This window comes from Fulmarus glacialis, unplaced genomic scaffold, assembly GCF_000690835.1.
Source record: "Fulmarus glacialis isolate BGI_N327 unplaced genomic scaffold, ASM69083v1 scaffold28662, whole genome shotgun sequence".
Classification (NCBI taxonomy): Eukaryota; Metazoa; Chordata; class Aves; order Procellariiformes; family Procellariidae; genus Fulmarus; species Fulmarus glacialis.
Window position 1 is genome coordinate 15,983 of NW_009197664.1, and position 19,107 is coordinate 35,089.

At 37.4% G+C, this 19,107-nt stretch overlaps 1 protein-coding gene across 1 annotated transcript in view; it reads right to left on the bottom strand.

Annotated features, from left to right (window-relative positions):
* Window positions 1–17,307, bottom strand: part of LOC104072996 (oxidation resistance protein 1-like) — a gene marked incomplete at its 3' end in the record, with an annotated part of 32,076 nt that extends 14,769 nt beyond the window's left edge. Inside the window, exons 1-3 of the mRNA XM_009572633.1 lie at window positions 17,221–17,307; window positions 8,747–8,829; window positions 1,045–1,152 (exon numbers count right to left, since the gene is read on the bottom strand). Coding sequence (XP_009570928.1) covers window positions 1,045–1,152; window positions 8,747–8,785 — 147 coding nt within the window. The remainder of the gene's footprint in view (window positions 1–1,044; window positions 1,153–8,746; window positions 8,830–17,220) is intronic.
* Window positions 17,308–19,107: the final 1,800 nt, after the last annotated feature.

Here is a 19,107-nt window from a genome sequence, read left to right on the forward strand (position 1 = left end):
ATGTAAACAGATGAGTTGAGGGAATAAACAATACCACACAAAGTACTACTTAATTTCAGCTTTTAAAGTTTTTAAATGCTATCTTGAGATAACATTGATTTTTAGTCATAATAATTGAGGAAGAAGTTCAGATAGAAAGCATTAAAAGTATACAGCATGCCAGAAACACCTAATACAGTGTCCAAGGAAGACCTGCCCCATTATTTCTCTTGCTATTACTCTACTATTTGAGCAACCAAGAAACAGGCTGGGGAACAAGTTCACAGACATAGCTCTTAGCACTGAATATTAAAAAAAAAAAAAAAAAAAAAAAAAATCAACTGAAGTTATTCACTCCTTAAATACATTATTTTGACCATGGTAAGCATTCAAGCTACCTAGACAAAGTTTTGCAGCAATCAGAAATAAACACCAAATCTTTTTCAAACACAGGGCTAATACCAAATAGGCAATGGTTAATACCGTAGCTGACCTATCACTTGTTTCCAGGCCTGGCTTTCAAAGAGAAGTGGAAAGTGAAGGCAAAAAAAGGGGAGAAAAATATGTTAGCAATAGTAACCTATAAGAAGTGAATGATAGTTCATACACTGCTGGTAAAGACAGAAAGTTTTCAGAGTGGAATAGAAACATTATTCAATTTATTAAAATAGAATTGCAGGCAGTAATATGCAGTCAGGAATGTTGTTTGTAAGCTGTACCCTGAATTTGTCTTCTGAGCTAGAGTTGGTAAACAGCCTGCTATATTTGCAAAGTAACAATTTAGCTTGTACCAAAGTACAAGTTATTATGCCATTAAGTATATTTAGTTTTAAAAATCCTCTGATCTTATTTAAGAGAGACAGGTAGCTTCATTACATGTTCCCTTTTTAGGCAGTTATTTAATAAGCACAAGGAATTCACAAACTACAGAAAAATGAAAAACTCTTTTACAAAGCCAATAGGAAAACCAGTAAGAGAAGCACTTTAACAGTTTCTCTGGTAGACATGAGAAATACAGAGAAAAAGGTCTTTGTTGTACAAGTGACGCATATAGTGTAATAGTACCTGTCCAGGAACGACTGCTCTGGAGAAAAGCTTATTTAATTGAACCAGTTCATTGGGTGTTGTATCAAATTTCAAGGCAATACTGTTTAAAGTATCTCTTGATTCCACCTGTATCAATTGGGAAAAAAAGAAAAAGAAAAACAAACCTGTAAGCAGTTAGTTCAAATAGTGGCTTACAAATTTTATCACGTGTAGATTTACTGAGATTTTGATGAACTTTAAGTCTTCATATCTTATGATTGCCTCAAAAAGAAAAAAAAAAACTAACAAACCCAAACACAACCCCCCCAAAACATACCTACCCCCTAAATATTAGCCTATTGCAACCCCATATAAGGACACCTGCCTTCCCACTATGTGAAAGACAAAACCACGTTTTTCTTCATAGTGTATGTTTTACGCATAACTGTTTTGAGAAAGCCAGTGGACATCATTACTGGACATGAATGCACACCCACTAGGTGTCTTCTGCTCTTCACTCACTTCCTTAACGAAAATGTGGGAGCGCCATGTCTTGTATGCCTTGTCAACTGTTGCTAGACTTAAAGGTAGATATCCTTTACTTCCACTTGAGCAATTGAACGAGGGCAGAAAAAAAAATTGAGGGTAGAGTGAGGGGAGGGAAGGAAAAGTCTCGGAGCACGCATGTTTTTATAGCTTTTGGTACTGCTTGCTCTGAGAGTAGACTTGACCTTACACAGTCACACAGAAAAAAGCAGCATTTGGAAACGAAAGGCTAAACCGCTCTATTTCAGTAGCTGTACTGCAGTGGAGGTCAGTATTAAAACATACATTGGGCTAGCCTGCTTCCCACCGTACTCTATTGTGGATTGTTCCAGAATAATTAGTATATTCCATGTAACTAATAAGCATTATATGTTTTGCTGTCAGTAGAATGCAACGAGGCATATCCATTCTTTACAGAAGCAGCAAACATTTTCCAGAGTGGAAGAAAATGTATCTACAGGTTATAGTGTTAGCTAATATTGGGTGATTAAATATTTAATATTTCAATACATTTTATTTGCATTGTGAGAATAGCTGGCAAACAGAGTTGCTATTGGCTGCAAAAGCAAAAATAGTATATAAAAAGTTAAATAATTGCTCTTCAAAATGCATTCCCACTTAAATGTTCCAAAACATAACACTGAACAGAACACTAGCCCCAAAAGATTTTAGGAAAAGAAACACCTTCTTTTCATTAACTTTTTTCAAAGTATGTCATGTTACGAACACATGTTGACAGCACAGGAATAAAAAAGTATAACTGACAGATACAGAGAAACAAACTGTATCCTTTAAATACAGAAGTGGGTTGTCCTGAAGAAAAAGTGCTACAAATATAATGTACTTTGAAGGCTGTTACAGTTCAACAGATAAAAACAGAGGGTGGTTTGGGATACTAATGTAATTAAGGTTCACAAGTAAGAGTTAAAGAACTCCTTTACATACAGAATTCGTTACCATTTTGTAAAGGTACATTTGTCAGCCTAGATTAAAGAAAAAAAGATGCTATTGCCAAAGAAATGGCAATCAGCTTTTTTTAGATAAGTTTCTAATTCTATTATGACAATTCTCTATATAGTAAGCCATTAAGCTAAACAAAGCAGCAAAAATCTCTCTTTACTGGTATTTCAGGTATGAAAGACTGAAAAACAAAACTGTAAAACGAAACAGTACTACCTCTCAGTATTTCAGTACTGTATGATCACAGAGATATGCAAAAAATAAGAATATTCTTGTTTGCCACTTTTAATTGGTTCTAAAGCAGAAATCAAACCAGGATCCTAACCTGACCAGATGTGTACTTGTTCCATAGACGATAAAAAAACTGACAACCAAATCAAATAACAGTAGTGTTTCCATCAGAAGCTCTACATAATACAGAAGGTTTGCTAAAACAAACTATAAAGTGAGATTCAAAAGTTCTGCCTAATTCAAAAGTTTGCTCTCACATAAGTGTTGGAGAACAACGGTTAGTTGCTAGGTAGATATTCCTTAGGTATCACTTACGACTGAAATATTTGAGATTTCAGACTAACTTATGATATAAAAGAAAATGAAAGCATTCAATTAAAACCCACAAAACTTAAGCCCTTTAAGAGTGCATTCACTCTTTTCAGCCTTCAGAAATAAAACCATCTGGTGAGATCTCTTGGCAACTAAAGGGTTTATCTCACAAATCATGAACACAACAATGGCAAATATAAGCTTCCTTTTCCTATTTGGCTGTAAAGTTTGTACAGGCAAATCTCCACACTACATGGGATTTCAGAGACCAGCAGTGATACCTTCTTAAAACAAAGAAGCTGTTCATGTAATAAAGACTTCCTGAAGTATCTCCCTATATTCAAAGGCCTATTTTCCAATTCTCGGGCTTTCTACAATTTCAAAAAAATAGAATCTGAACAGCCAAAAGCTGAAAGAATAACTTCGTAGAAAAGTATAGTTTAAGAACTAACAAAGAAAAAACATGCCACCACATACCACGACCACCCCCCAGCTTTTCCAGTCATTTTTTCCCCATCAATTCAATACTGGAAGAGAGGTCAAAAAGTCATTCCTTCTCTCCCAGGAAACAAACTTTCTATATATTATGCGTGTAGCTATTTAAATGCTATTCTGAATATTAAGAATTTTATATAAATATTTGGATATTGAAGTACTATGCTGAATCTTCATGGGACAATTTCCGCTTTTGAGAAGAGAGAGGAATGATGAACAGTTATTACATTGTTTCATGATTTTAACAGAATGGCAAGATCTGTTCAAATACAAGTAAAGCTCTGAAAAACAACCACCAGATATGTGACAACGCTATTTTATTCCCTGAAACAATCTGAAACAGACTTGAGTAGGCCAGCTGGTGCTTTGAAGTGGTTCAATACATATCATGCACTGGCTTTGCTTCCTTCAGTATACTGACTTGAGTGTAAAGATTCAAGGTACCGATTAATGAAATCGTAAAAAGAAAACAAGAATCACTTAGTCAGGACTGCATTAAACTTAATGCGCACAAACTTCTGTTGAAAAAGAGCTTCTTAAACTATAAGTAGCTTTCCTATACTCAGTAGCAAGAGCTTCTAGTTATCAACTGTCTCATGTAGAGATAAGACATGTAAGGCCTTACTACCTAGTTATTTCTACCTTATGTAGTCACTTACATATGTATACAAGTAAGTCTAAAATTCTAAGTTAGCTAAAATCGTTTTTTACAGATATGACTAGATACAAAAAGAGCCACACCTTCCATATTCCTTTTCCAATAAAATCCCAAATCAAACACTCTTCAAATCATTGTATCCCCATTTGAGCAGAGGTAGATCCCATTACCCCTTTTTCACTTAGGGAGCGCTATTATATATACCCATGTTTGCCAGGTATGCTGTGCGCACCAGTAGACAAATAGCTTTGGAGTCACCACTGCCTATGGTTCAAACTGCCTTCATTTCTGTCAGTTTAGCAGCTGGCAAAGTTATTTTAAAACCTTATTTAAAACCAAATTCTCTACTGATATTTTAATGAACTTAATTATCATTGCATCTCAACAATTGGAGTTCAGTCAGTCTTCATTCAAAATTATACGCTGAATACATACAAATCAGAGTATTTCAAGACTAGTTGTCCAAGAACCGGAAAAGAAAACAATGGTTTAAGAGTATTAAAAGGAACTAAGAAAATTAAAGAAATGGGAGGACTAGAAGGACGGGTGAGGTCAAAGGGGAGAAGACGACACAACAACAACTTTGGTGCTGTACCCAAGCCTTTAGAAATAACAGATTATGACTATATTAACTAATTGTTAATAGGTCTAATTTCCGTAATATTTCAGGAGAACAGAACTTGTAAATATCATAAAAGCAACACAAAAAATAATATTAAAACTAGGCAAAAGATAAAACAGATAAAGTAATATGGCATCATTATGATCCACATTTTCTAAATTCCCCCAAATTGGGAAAGAGACTATGACAGTGGCATGTTCAAAGAAAAGTGACAGTCAGACAAGAACACAATCCCTGGCTTTGAAATGGAGGCATGAATTAAAAAGCAAAAACTGCTAAGTGTGTAGTAGTCTAAACAGCATGTAAAGGCTTACAATGGCAATAAAACTAGCTGCACCAGAAAAGAGAACCTTTAGCACTCTCTACCCAAGCTACCCTAGGTTTGAAAGTGAAATCCACAGTTACTCGTAGAAAGATACTAGCAGACACTCACCATTTATCTACTCTCAAAATAAACATGTTCAGCAAGTCATTACAACAAGGAATTCCAATTATTCATGTGAGTTCAAATTCTAGCGAACTTTCACCTGTTTCACAACACTTGCCACCCACGCCCCTTGAGCTAAGAAAGGATCACAAATTCCTCCTTGCTTTACCTTAAGCAGCTGACTTCAGAAGCCCCTGTAGTTTTGTTCTCAGTATACTTATCTAACTGGTTTCTAACCAAAGAAGAGTCAAGACCCAGTCTCCGGATGTTGGACTTACCACTAGATAACTGAGGAAGACCGCATGCAGGAAGACCGGCAGTTCAACACTGAGGAGTCTGGCTTAAAACTCAGTCTTAAGACCCTGGTACTACAGGCTTGTGTGACCTTCATTAATTAATATCAGCTCTTCTTATGATCTGGAGAAAAGACTGTGTTACAGTGCTTACCTGCTACTTCAGGAGAAGAGCACAGCCTTTGATCCTCAGAGTTAAAGGGGAGGGAGCGGGGCAGGGGAAGGGAATTCTTACAATGGAGCCTCCAGAGATAAACTAGATCATCTCCCTCCGTTGCTCACTTGTAATTTTTTTTTCCCCAACAAACCCTGCTTTTTCCTGTCTAGTCTATTGCACTTGAGGAAAAAAACCAAACCTATCTGTAAATAATCACAATTATTTCCTTTTTCTCCTGAAAAGGAAGAGGGGTTAAAAGGCTTTTGCTGAATGCAACTGCTACCATGCTATTATCATTGGTGAACAGTGGCCAACACTGTCTGCTCCTTTATTTATGTGTAGTTGGCTCTTCTAACACCTGTAGGCAGACATTGTTGTGTTTGTACAACATGTAACACAAAACAGGTCTAATACAATGGTAATATAATGATGTCAAATAAGCAATGGAAAAAATGCTATTTTCACAACATATAAAGGACTAAGTTCTAGCTAGTAACAATAATTGACCTAAACCATCTATTCTGTTGGTCCTTAGAGCCTGTTCACATGCATCAGCTGTGTGCAGAAGGGGAAAACAATTGGCTTGGAGAACCAACTGTGAATTCTGAAATAACAGATAATATTAATTCGCATCTAATCTGTTGACTGACATTCAGAAGAAGAGAAACTGTATTAACTTAAAAAAAAATCTGTTCACTGACTAAGCAATAATAGTAAAAATAAACTAGTTTTCTCTATCCTTTAGAGGCAGTCACTGAAAATTAACTTAGTGACATTCTTTTAAACCTACTAGCCTGGGTAAGCTTAGGACTTGCTTCCTTCACTTAGTACCACATCTGTTGACAGCTTCTCGCTGGTGCTACATACCGAACAGTAGTTCCGAGTTTTTATGCTTTGGGAATTTCAGATTAAAATCTTTAACATTAACTGCCTTCTGGCTTTATCTTTAAAGAGAAAATATATTTTATTGTTTATTTGTCCCCAAAGTAATGATGTTCTTTTTTGAAAAATTCTGGTGGGAAGTGTATTTCACCTTAAAACCCCATAGTTGGCATCAGTGAGATTCTATCTTACTCTAAACTTCAGGAATACAAATAAGCCCTTCCCTTCTAAAACCATGTAGCCACTGGAAAAACTAACACATTAAGTTATTATTAAAAAAACACAAAAAAACTCCACTAACTTTTCAACAATATTGGGGGGGGGCGTCTAGTTTCTGCCTTCGTCCTTCTACTACTTCCCAAAGCAGCAACACATGCAGACATATAAATACATGCGCGCGTGTGTGTGTGTGTGTGTGTATGCGTGTCTGTGTTGTTGCTTTGAGAGGCAGGAGGATGAAGGCAGAAACCAGACTTAAGTTCATCTCTCCACATGGTATAAAGTCATAAATAATAACAGCAGCAAATTATCACAATAGTTCGCAGACCTCTCATACATACAGTGAATATATGGTTCACTAAAGGTTAGATCTATGTATTTTTATTAAGACATACATGCACAACACATAACCAAAAGCTCTGAAAACTTAATGTTCTTAAGTACTTTACAAGTGAGAGATACAGCAAGACCAGACAGAATACTGCATTTGTGAAGCTGAAATGCGCCATGTTCCATACACACAAGAGGCTCCTTTAGAAGCTGGACCAAGTTGCAAGACAAGAAGTCTTTGATTCTTGTGAATTGTCTTTTTGACTCACAAGGAAATGATCCATATTTCAGTATGTATTAAGAAAGTTATTTTTGCAAATAAAACCCCACCTACTGGAACACAAAAACCTCCAGAAGTACATGACAACTTGACACAAACATATGAATTTAAAAAAAGCTTGGTGCTTTAGCTTTGCCTGGAATCTTACATACCAAGGTAAGTGCATGCACATGGTGGCAAGAGACCAAGTTAAGGGATTTAATGACTGAAGAGGAACCCCAGTTTTAGAGTTACACCTGAACATTTTTTCCAATTATTTCAGACAAAATGGGGTTAATGTAATAGAAACAACAGTCACATTTACACATTCTTCAGCTGCTAGAACTTAAGCAGAAGAAATTTCTTTTCTGAATCTCAACTTCAAGGAAGTCTTTAGTATAGGCTAGAATGATATTCAAATTCCCAATACAAGCCACACTAATGAAGTGCTTCTCGCTCCAATACACACATCCTCTGTCCCTCTCCAAATGACTATCACAGCCTTGTCAGTAGTTAAGCCATATCACAGCTTGGCTTAGTGTAACATTAAGAGTTAAGTCTCCCCCATTTCTGTTGTTCTTGGAATAAGATAACACCAAGAGATCAAGTAAAGACTTTTTATAAAGAAGTTCTCTTTTTTATTTTATCATGTCTGACTTCAAAAGCATTCAAAGATAACTGTGACAGACTTTCCCTATTTTAATGTCAACCCTATAAGCATTATTTATAGGCTTAATTATATTTCCAGTATATAACACAAGACAGATACTTCTCACTTCAGTTTCCCTTAGTAACCACAAATCTGAAAAGCTGACTGCAGCACAGTTTGAGGGTCATTTCAAGAACAGAACAGGCAGAGAAAGGCTCTATTTTCAGATACTGCTGCAGAAACAGAACTGTACAGTAAAAGGTATAGATTTATGAAAATTAGAGAATACCAGAAGGTCAGTATCAAGATATAGCTTCCCCCCCAATTTCATTCTGTTATTTCTCTTGATGTCAAGTTTATTAATAATGCTGAAAGCAGGGAATTTGCACATGATTTTATAATTAATGTTATTTACTATTTCTAACTAGTTACCTAAAGATGAACTAGTCAACAGATTGATTAGCTTGGTTTTTTTGAGGGAAAAAAAAAAAGTAACTTAAAGAAAAAGCCAAATAAAAAAAAGCATTACTCAAGTACTACCAGCTAATTTCAGATTTAATTTCTGTCAAAATAAGCTATCAGATACACAGAATTCTAAGATTAAAGGTAATGCACATTACTGTTTTGCTTATATTTTGTAATGAAACTTTAAGTCTGCATTTGCTATGCAATGACATTCTAACAATAAAGCAGTAACTTACAGAATATTCAATAGTCCCTTTAGGCTTTTGAAAAGACATTCGTCGCCCATCTTTCTTGTCTGGGGTCTTCTTCTGGCCAGTGTCTGAAAAAAATTGAGGCAACGTGCGTGTTAAATTCATCTTCCTCTCTCAGTACTGTCACAGACTGCTGACTACAGCCCCGTGGGCAGACATCTAATTCACCAGTTACACAGCTTGCTCCCGCTGACTCTAACAGACAACCAGCTGCTGGAATAGGGACTTCATTCCTCTGCAATGCTTTAAGAATTTGACCAATATAAACCGGTGATAACTGGGAATCAATTAACTGCATAAGTACTTGCTGCTATCTCAGAAGCTATTAATGAAGGAAGACTAAATAAATAGGAGATTGACCCCATGAGGCAAGCAACACTTCTGGAACTACTGTGTTTAATTGGTTTTAGATCATACCCAGCCTGCTTTTGCCTAGAGGGGAGATGATCTAGAGTTCCTGTATGTTTGATCTAATCAGTTGGGATTTTTTGTCTAAATGCTGTTTGATAAGTACAGAGTATTTAAAGGTTTTTATAAAACAGAGAGCATTAGTGTTTAACTTCGTAATTATCCTGTGTGTAGCAAACACATACAGCCTATGCATAAACAATAAAGATTCTAAATAAACAACACAAGTTAAGAACTGTTCTTTTTATTGGGGCATTGTATTTTGATGACCTCCATTTCATAAGCCAAATCAACAACAATTTGTACCTGAAGTATACTCCACTTTTTGATACTAATTGGCTTGATATTTATGATAAAGACAATGCAACAGTGTACTTACATGACTCAACAGAGCGCATTTAATTCTACATCTCTAGAAAAGTGGGTTTTTAACATATCCATTTATATACACACATGCATTTTTTGAGATTAATCTCTTAAGAAGTTAGGTCTCTGTCACAAGGCCTCCACCTTCAACAGTTAAATATCTGCTATTAAGGAGCCCAAGATACTTACACAAATGAGATGTCAGGTTTTCATGCTGCAATGGGATTGGTTATACTCCCATTTTGATACATTCAAATTTCTGTTACCATAACCAAATATACTTAGTCAAATATTTCAAACCAAACTGAATAGAAGAAACAAACCCTACAAAATATATTATTTTAAAATAGTTTAGCATGGCTAGACTGAGAATAGAAAACATGCTGTACATCTATTTAAGCCTCACCCGAGGTACTAAGGAAACTTGCTATAAATTGACAGCAACTTCCATGCACTACTAATTTTAATTAGCATCCTGACTCCAACACTGGAAAAGAGACCAGAAAAATACTTGCACGAATTTCGTATATCCCCCCTGCCCATTTCTACATGGATAGTTATCTATGAAGATATGAGAGGGAAAAAAACCAACACAAAATACACAGGAAATTCTGCAGTATCAAAAAACAAGAAACAAAACACACACACAAAAAAACCCTGAGCAAATACCTTACATTTGCTATATTGGGCAAGCTGCAGAGGGCAACAATAAAAGTGATTTCTTGCAGATTCAATGTAAGTACTCTCCTGGGGTGTTCTTTATATAATAAAGAAATAAATACTGGACTAATTCTACTTTTCTTAATATATTGAAAAAAGTCTGAGGGAGAATGTTGCCATACCTACAAGATAAAAATTGATCTATAAATGGTATTATGGTAAGTTTTTATAGCTATGAATGACAGTCAAGACTTTAAGCCTACTTTTAAACACTTCCAGAAATTCTGAAAATCTAAACATTAATTCTGCATCCTACTATCTTCATTCAATATATTAAAAGGTATTTCTTCCCTTATTTGCTAATTGCAGCTTTTAAAAAGTTACCTATAAAGAAACCTTTACTTCTGATTATATTAATTGTTTTTAAAGATACTAAAAATGTCTCTAGGGGAAATTAAGCCAACTCAGTAATGAATAAAATACATAGAAGTTTGTCTGTAGACCAACAGTTGCCAATATTCTCCTCTTCCAGGTCAAATAGTTTGTTACCAAAGTTTCTACCTGACCTTGCAACACAACAGGTGCCTCCTGGGCAAGCTACTGAAAAACTGCAACAGCTGCTTGACTGTAGCTGTTCCAAATTTTTCAGCCCATATCAAAGCTTTGCCAGCAGCCTAATCTTTTTCTTTCAACAGCAGTCTGGTTCAAATACTCTTAAGCAAAAGTCAAAGGATGCAGCTGAAGAAAGACTGATCTCATCCGGGATCCCACACATGCCTTAATAATCTATACATAGAGCATTCCTATTGTAGAATAAGCATCTTCTTCCTCTGCCCCCGCTCCCCTCCATTAGACAGAAATAAAGAAGCCCCATACTACAAATGTATATACACACTTCATTTGTATATGGCCCAACGTTGTTGCGGGTGGTTTTTTTCTTCCTAATCCAAATTTAAGTTTCCTTTTTCTTACTAGTTTGTGTGTTAAGTGTCTAAAGAGTTTACAGACAGGTACCACTCGAAGAGGTCAAGTTAAGTTATCTTCTCCCTTTCCAATTATTGAACAGTAGAATAAAGTCTTGCACAAATAACCACTTCTGTTCCTTATGCCAGAAATAAAAAAGGGAAGTTATTTGTTCTTCAGGGCAGAAGGACCTACTGTGCTTTAGACTTCAGAGCACTCTGGTAACTTCAGGAAAGTAAAAGCAACTGGGGGGTAGGGGTGGGGAAGGAAGGTCCCTGTTGGAGGCACCTTGGAGGAAAGCAGATGTCAGGAGAACTCCTACAACAAATTCCCCAGGAGCTTACAATCTGTAGTTTTTCATAGTTTTTCTTAATGTCAATCCCTCTCTTACCGAAGTCGGTAATTCCCACCCTTCCCCTCAGTGCCCACTTTCATTCCTTCCCTCTTGTGATAGCTCTATTTCCCCCTCACCATCATGGATACAGAATTCAAGTGTTTCATAACCTACTGTGACCCAAGTCCCCCGAGTCGAGAGGAGATGGAGGCAGGCAGCGCTGAGCTACATGTGCGCTGACTACCCAGCTGGCCATGGCACAGCTATCAGACACCACACCTCTGCCCACAGCCCCAGTGCTCGAGCTGCCTGTTCACACAGAACCCGACCATTTCACCTAACATCTCAGAAACAAAACTAGGAGGTATTTCAACTGTGAAAATAGGTCAGAGTAGCAGAGACATGAATTCAACCTCCCTGACTGCATACTGCAAAGCCTCCAACTATCTCTCACTGAATGAGCAGGCTATTTATTTTTGAGAGGAAAGTAAATCTTTCAGCCATTCTTGTGCCCTAGGATTCTAGGAAGCATGTAAAAGTGGAAACAACTGCCTGCATAGGATGCAGCGGTCTGAAAAGACCACTGCACCAATGGGAATCAGTCTCATCCTTTAATTTTACTTATTTTCCTGATAACTCTGTTGCACATGACCTCATCTTGTCAGGTTACACACAATCATTACCTCACCTGCCAGCAGCAAGCCAGCAAGACTACCAAAGGCTGGTGTTCTCAGACCACAGGTATAAGAAAAACCTGACACCACCAACCACTCTGTGCACTACCTCAAGAGTCAACAGTAACTTGTTTAAGAAGGGGATCTGTGGTGCTAGGTTATCAGATCTCTAGTCATGCTGTTTTAGACAGAAACAAGACCAGACCTGTTGTAACATCAGGGTTGATGCTTTAATTCTGAACTACCATTTCGTAGGACTTGGCTTCCACAACAGCTTGAAACACTGAAGTGAAAAAGTACATGTCAGATCCACAAATTACAAGAAAATATTACAACTGTCTGGGACTTAAAAGACTAGAACTAGAAAGATACAGAAGGCAGTGTTCAAAATGACACCAGACCAATATTTAGTCTGAAAGCTGGTTGCATGCATACAGAAACTTAAGATTAAATGACTGTAGCGTAAGAACGGTTACATACGATCATCAACGTAACCAGAGAGAAGGACTTACTGTTCCAACATATTTATACAAGACAGGAAAAGGGTTTTTAGGAACATTATGTTTTAGGAACATACAGCTTTCAGTGAGGCAGCTCTGACCTTAAAATATGTAATAATCAGTGGCATTATTCAACTGTAATTTGAAGACAACGGAAGTTAAATTCCAACATTTGTAGGTGAGTTCTACTAACTGCCTCTGTGCTGCCGAATTTTTGTTGACTGAAAATATTCCTGTGGTACTGCTAGTTCAAATTGACATAACAAGAGAGACATTTCTCATTTCTTAGTATGCCATCTGAGCTGAATTGTAGACCTTCAATTTTCTGTTTGCTGATGCTTCTAGTACATCCTTTGGACTTCCAGCAATAAAAGCTGGTAAAGAGAAATCAAGATTTGTACTGTAAGTAACAATGCAATCGTACATGCCAAGAACTGCTTAGGAGTATCTTCTAGCCCTGCATACAGCAAAATGTATTAAGTTTTCCTTTACCCTACTGTATTTCTGCATGATAAGCTTAAATTTCAAATAACTTGCAGTGTTTCTCAGCTGCTGATCTTCTATTCATTTCAATGTTAACAGATACTACAAAGATCACTTTTTCCAGAGGAATAAATTGATAAACCAAACAAGTATCCTTTGAGATAAAGCAAGTAAGCTGGACAAGTCAACAATTAATGCAAATTGTTTACAATTAATAACTGACCTTATTATGGTCAAGAAGATAGGAAAAAGATGATTTATCCCCCCAACGAGAACTGCGAGTTATGCATTAGATTTACATGTGTTTAAGAAAAAGGCAGAGGCGGCAGCCGTGTTAAATGCTTGTCTAGGACACAATTTTTCACAGTTCTTAAAAAAAATATGCAGCACATATGGGGTAAAGATTTTTAAAAACTGAATCACAAGAAGGTAAGGAAAAAAAGTAGTCTTTCTTTGAAATGTTCTCAAGTACGTTGTTATTTAGCATCACATGAAACAACTTTCTAATTGATAAAACAGAGGAAGCATAGATATTACATCTTTATTTGATTAGTTCTGTTCAATAACAATTAGATCTTTACAATCTATTCATAAAGAAATAAAAAATTTTAAAGTAGGAAATCTTTATATTCCATAAGGCTTGGTGACTTGGGGTTCCTAACAGCAGGGGCTACATCTCAGTAGAGCAACTGTCTCACTGACCCTTCTCCCCCTCCTGCAGTTAGATATGCTTATGCTAATTACTGGAATATTATTTTCAGTTATCTTCCAATGTCTTAGGAACCAGAAACAATGAGGCCCTAATAGTAGCCTACAAGATGCTAGTAGCCTGCAATTTTCTAGCCAAAATGGTGGTTTTTCAGAGCAAGGCAGTGTCATAAACAATGCCCCCTTTGGTCTCCTCTTGCTAAGCAACTGCTATATATTCTATGATTCAGTTTTTCCTAGTAAGTCCTGTTCTCAAAACTCTTGATCCGTATCACTGCTCTCCACATGATTCTTTTGTTCACATTTTTCTCAAGCAAAACCCCAAATGCATCCAAGACCTTGTTAATGTTCATCAATACTTCAAACACATCAGAACAGCTTTTTACTGCAGTACAGATTCAGCACTGATTCAAGTTCATTTTGTGATCCCCCTAACACATGACCCTCTTTTCTGCTATCCCGTCAGCTGCATAGCACATCAGCAAAAATAATTAAATGCATGATTTCAGGATGAAAAACAATTCAATAGAAACAAATTTAAGGCAGGCCACTTCTCCAAATGGCTAGGAGACATAAAGCCAGCTCCATGCATGACACTCCCAGTATGTGCATCACACGGGCTTTCTTCTAAGATAACATTTCACATTCAGGGTAAACAGAAATGCTTCACCAAATTTTAGGATTATGCCATAGTATATGTTAACAACAGTAAGCTTCCTTCCCTGTTCTATCTAAAATATATATGTATACAGTTCAATACATTAGAGAATACCTAACTGCAATTTCCACCTACTGTACAACTTCTCTGCAGACCAAATGTATATATTATTGAAAACTTGCAAAAATCATGACTGCTCTACTAAGACAGCAAAGGAAGTCAACTTTTCTGATAATTACTGTCCTTCTTTTTCAGATATTTAAGCCCATTCAGTTGTACATCTTCAAGTCTACAAATACCCCATAAGCAGTCTGACCATCAAGCAGCAATATCAAGTTATCCTTAAATATCTTTAAGAATTTACACTTTGCCTTATCATACTTAAGCCAATGGCACCTAGTTTTTCTAAGAGCTCAAAATCAGTCAGGTTATCCTAATGATGCTCTGCTAACATGCAAACAGATCCACTGTATATGTGAAGTTAGACCCAATGCTTCGGTAAACATCTTACTGTACAAGTTTATTGCATTAGGTTTGCAGATGACATTGAACTGGGGGGACCAGTCAACCTGCTTGAGGGCAGGGTTGCCATTCAGAGGAGGCTGGAGGAACAGGCTGACAGGAACCTTATGAAATTCAACAGGACAACAGTCCTCTGCATGGGAAGGAAAAGCCCCTTGTGTTGTACAGGCTGGCACCGTGTGGCCAGGGAGCAGATCTGCTTTTCAGGGTTTTTTTCAAACCCTGAAGGTGTTGGTAGGCAGAAAGATGAACACGAGCCAGCAGCGTACCCTGGCAGCAAGGAGGGCCAACAGCATCCTCAGCTGTATTAACAGAAGCATAGCCAGCAGACTGAGAGCACCAGAGAGAAGCAGCTATTCTCCTTAACTTGGCACTCAGACTGCTTTCGGAATACTGGCTCTAGTGTCACGGTCCTGGTTTGCGCCCTCCCCCCTCCCCCCGCCCCCGCAGTCCCTTTCAACGTAAGAAAGGCATTAAGAAATGAAAACTATTTCAGTGAAGGGCCAACAAGGTAGTCGGGGCTGCGAGAGGAGGCTAAGAGAACAGAACTTCTCCAGCCTGAAGAAGAGATGGTTTGGAGGGACTGTAACAGCAGCCTTCCTGTACCTTCTAGATAACTTCTCCACAGCTGTCAAGATGACAGAGTGAGGCTCTTCAGTGATGTATAGTGGGAGAACAAAAGACAACAGACATAATGGACAAACAGGAGAGCTTCTGACTGGATAAAACGTAAAAATCTAATTGCCTAGAGCAGTTGTGCAGTTTCCATCCTTGGACATTTTCAAGGCCCAGCTGGATAAAGCACTGAGAAACCTAGCCTGAAGTCATAGTCTTCCCTACTTTAAGCAGGATTAAACAGTCTTGCTTGCAATTCGAGTTATCAATAACTACGATTCCTCCCACATTTTTCTAGCAGGCAATGCAGATGCATGAGGCCACCACCAAAATAAGTTTCACAGCTCTTTTTAAGGCCACCTCTTTCCTTGCCTCCCCAAATTAAGCCAAAGGGAGATCCACACATATAACACAGTGAGGCATGTTGCTTACTGATGAACAGAAGGGTGTTATTCATACATGTAGTAAGATGAAAGGCAGCCATGAGCGTGTAGGTTCTCCACAAAACATCAGCTTCAAAACTGTTTTAATGTTAGAAATAGGAATTAACCAGAAAAATTAAGATAAAAATGCAACACGACACATTAAAACAAAAATGCAATATAGTCAAAGGATACCAGATTACTAGAATAAACCATACTTAGATTATAAACTCATCTAGCAGATGACTGAAACAGATATAAACTGAACTTCAGTAAAACATCCAATACATCAGAATCCTGTTGAACAGTAAAAATCAGACCAAGAATTGTAAACTATGTCAAAAATTCACTAAAGGGGAGAATGAAATAGAAACGAGCAGAATGGAGGGGTGTATTAATGAGTTCCCAATGGACTAGTTTTTAAAGTAGTTCAATTGCACATCAGGAAACAAACTCAGAAGCACAACCAACAGCAAACGCTGAGCAAAAGGACACACAAGGAATTCTGTAGCCCCAAAGCCTGGAGACAAAAAAACAGCAGGGTGAGATGTAGTAGTACAAAGCATAACATGAAGTAAAAGATCATTTAACATCACATACACCTAGGGAATAGTCAAGGATTTCAATAGACTAGTAGTGCATAAGTCGGAAGAAGAGATTGTGCATAATTAACTTATCACAAGATGACTGAGTCACCAGCCTGATACATTCCAAGATCACATTTGCTTCTTATGCCTGTACCAACTGAGGTATTTTCAGACATGAAAGCGAAGCATTAGCGTCTTTGTAAAGGGTGCTGGTACATTTCACATGTGCTTCATCAGGAACAGTGTGTACAAGAAAACTTGCAGAATTATGTCTCCCCAGTTTAAGCCTCTCTCATACTTCATCATACACCTGTTAAAGTTAATTTCTTAAAAGTGAAGGACTGAATAAGGATGAATCTACCTTATTCTTTATGCCTGTTTTATTCTGAGACAGATTTTTAGAAAGGAAGAGACTAACTTTTACAGCGGGACTTGACAAGTGTACCATAACTTGGCCCTGCATATTTATCTTTCTAATGCACTGCTGCTACCTTCACCATAGTACCGAGGGCTGACAGGCCACATGGCTTACCAGATATGCTGTGTATGGTTATCTTACCAATCAAGACTTGAAAGCTGATAAGAAAAAAATGTAAATAAACCCATAGGCCACATGGTTCAGAACTGAACAATCAAGTTGAGCCTGAGAGAGAAAAAACAACTAAAAAAAAATCTTTTAATAAAAGGCAGCTAGAACAATTTCCCTGACAGACTCGTTAAGAGGATTCTCTGAACAAGGAGTTCTGAATGACTGATTTTCACTTCTTTAACTTCTGTACTTGAGAGACATACCGCAGGAAGTCGAGTGCCTATGCAGTGTATCTTCTTCCTCCATGAAGTGACCACAGACAGAACTGAGGTGAAAACGTCTAGGAGGGAAGAAGCATGAGACTCCATGTATGGAAATATATCCTCACAGAACCAAAGTGTTACCTGGAAGAAAGCTCTTGAGTACATCTGCTCCAGCCTCCAGTTTGAAGCAGGAATACTGTCAACATCAAATTAGGTCAGCTTAAAACTGTAACCTGTCCCAGTGATGGGCCACTCTCCTTGTGAAGTTTTTTCTAGTGTCCCGTTTGAACCTCCCAAGCTAAAACTCGTGGCTGCTGTCCCTTCTTTTATCATCTCTTACTACTGAGAAGAGTGTGCCTCTGTGTAGATGTAGGTCACAATTAGATTGCCTCTAAGTCGCCTTGGTCTCCTCTTTGCAAGACTAAAGCCCAGCTCCCTCAATCCTTCCTCACAGATCATATGCCCTATGCCCCTAAACATACTGGCTGGACCCTCTACAGTTTCTCAGCAGCCTTCTTTAACAGTGGTGCACCAAACCAAAGAGCATATTCAAAATACAGCCTCACCAGTGTCACAGAAAAGAAGCAAAACCATGTCCCTCACTGCTGGCCACACTCCCCCTTACACTGCAGACAAAGCAAACAGCATACTAAACTAGGAGACATGCTGTTGGCTCATTTAAGTAAGAGGTTTGTATAGATGAGACTCAAATTAAACTGAACATTCAAGTTAATTCTGCAGTAAAGATAATCCTTAATCACACATTCCCTAAAGTCTTGAGTTGCATCTTAAGGCAAATAAAAATGCATGCAACTTCAACATGCTAACACCTACAATATATACCAACAAAAAAGAAAGCTACGTTCTGTTCAAGCTAAAGTTTCTAGGTAAATCCAGGCCTTGAATACATACATACTAGCTCTTTCTAGAAATTATCAATAGACTATCTTTAGAAGTTATATTTCAAAGCCCACAAGGCCTTTTTTTTTTTTTTTTAAAAGGAATTTTACACTCTGAAATTATTGGTAGCGCATTTACTAAAGCCAGATGCTTTTTCTAGAATTTCTGGTTCTCCTTGCATTTTTATCCTCCACCACAATCATTAAAAGACAAAATACCTTTCTCAAGTTATTTCACTGACTTGGCTGCTGACACAAACAATGTGAACTGGTTAAACAGGTTTACAGCCTCCTATGGCACTACTCAGTCTCCCAGTGCCTCCATTCTCCCTACTAAGAAATACTATAAACTATTCTGCATGTACTTGAAGAAGTACACAGGCTCAGAACAGTGATTTAAGGTACAGCATTTGAACAGACTTGCCTCCCAGAACTTGGAAACCTTATAGAGCAACTATTCAACTGTTGAGAAAGACAAGCAAGAGAACAGTAAATGTAAATTTACTAATATTACATGAATAAAGTTGAGATACTTTATTGTAAAAGTGTAATTGAAAACAATTAAGAGCAGAAAACATTGGGTTTCGTTTCAGGAACATGGAAACAGTGTTTTAGGGTATTTATGAAGAACTATTCTTTTAAGAAGTAATGCATAGACACAATTGAACCATGCAAAGAAAATGAACACTGAAAAGATCCTTCTGAAAGTCCTAAGAGGGGAAAAAAAGCTAAAGTAATAAGTAGGCCTGGATCCA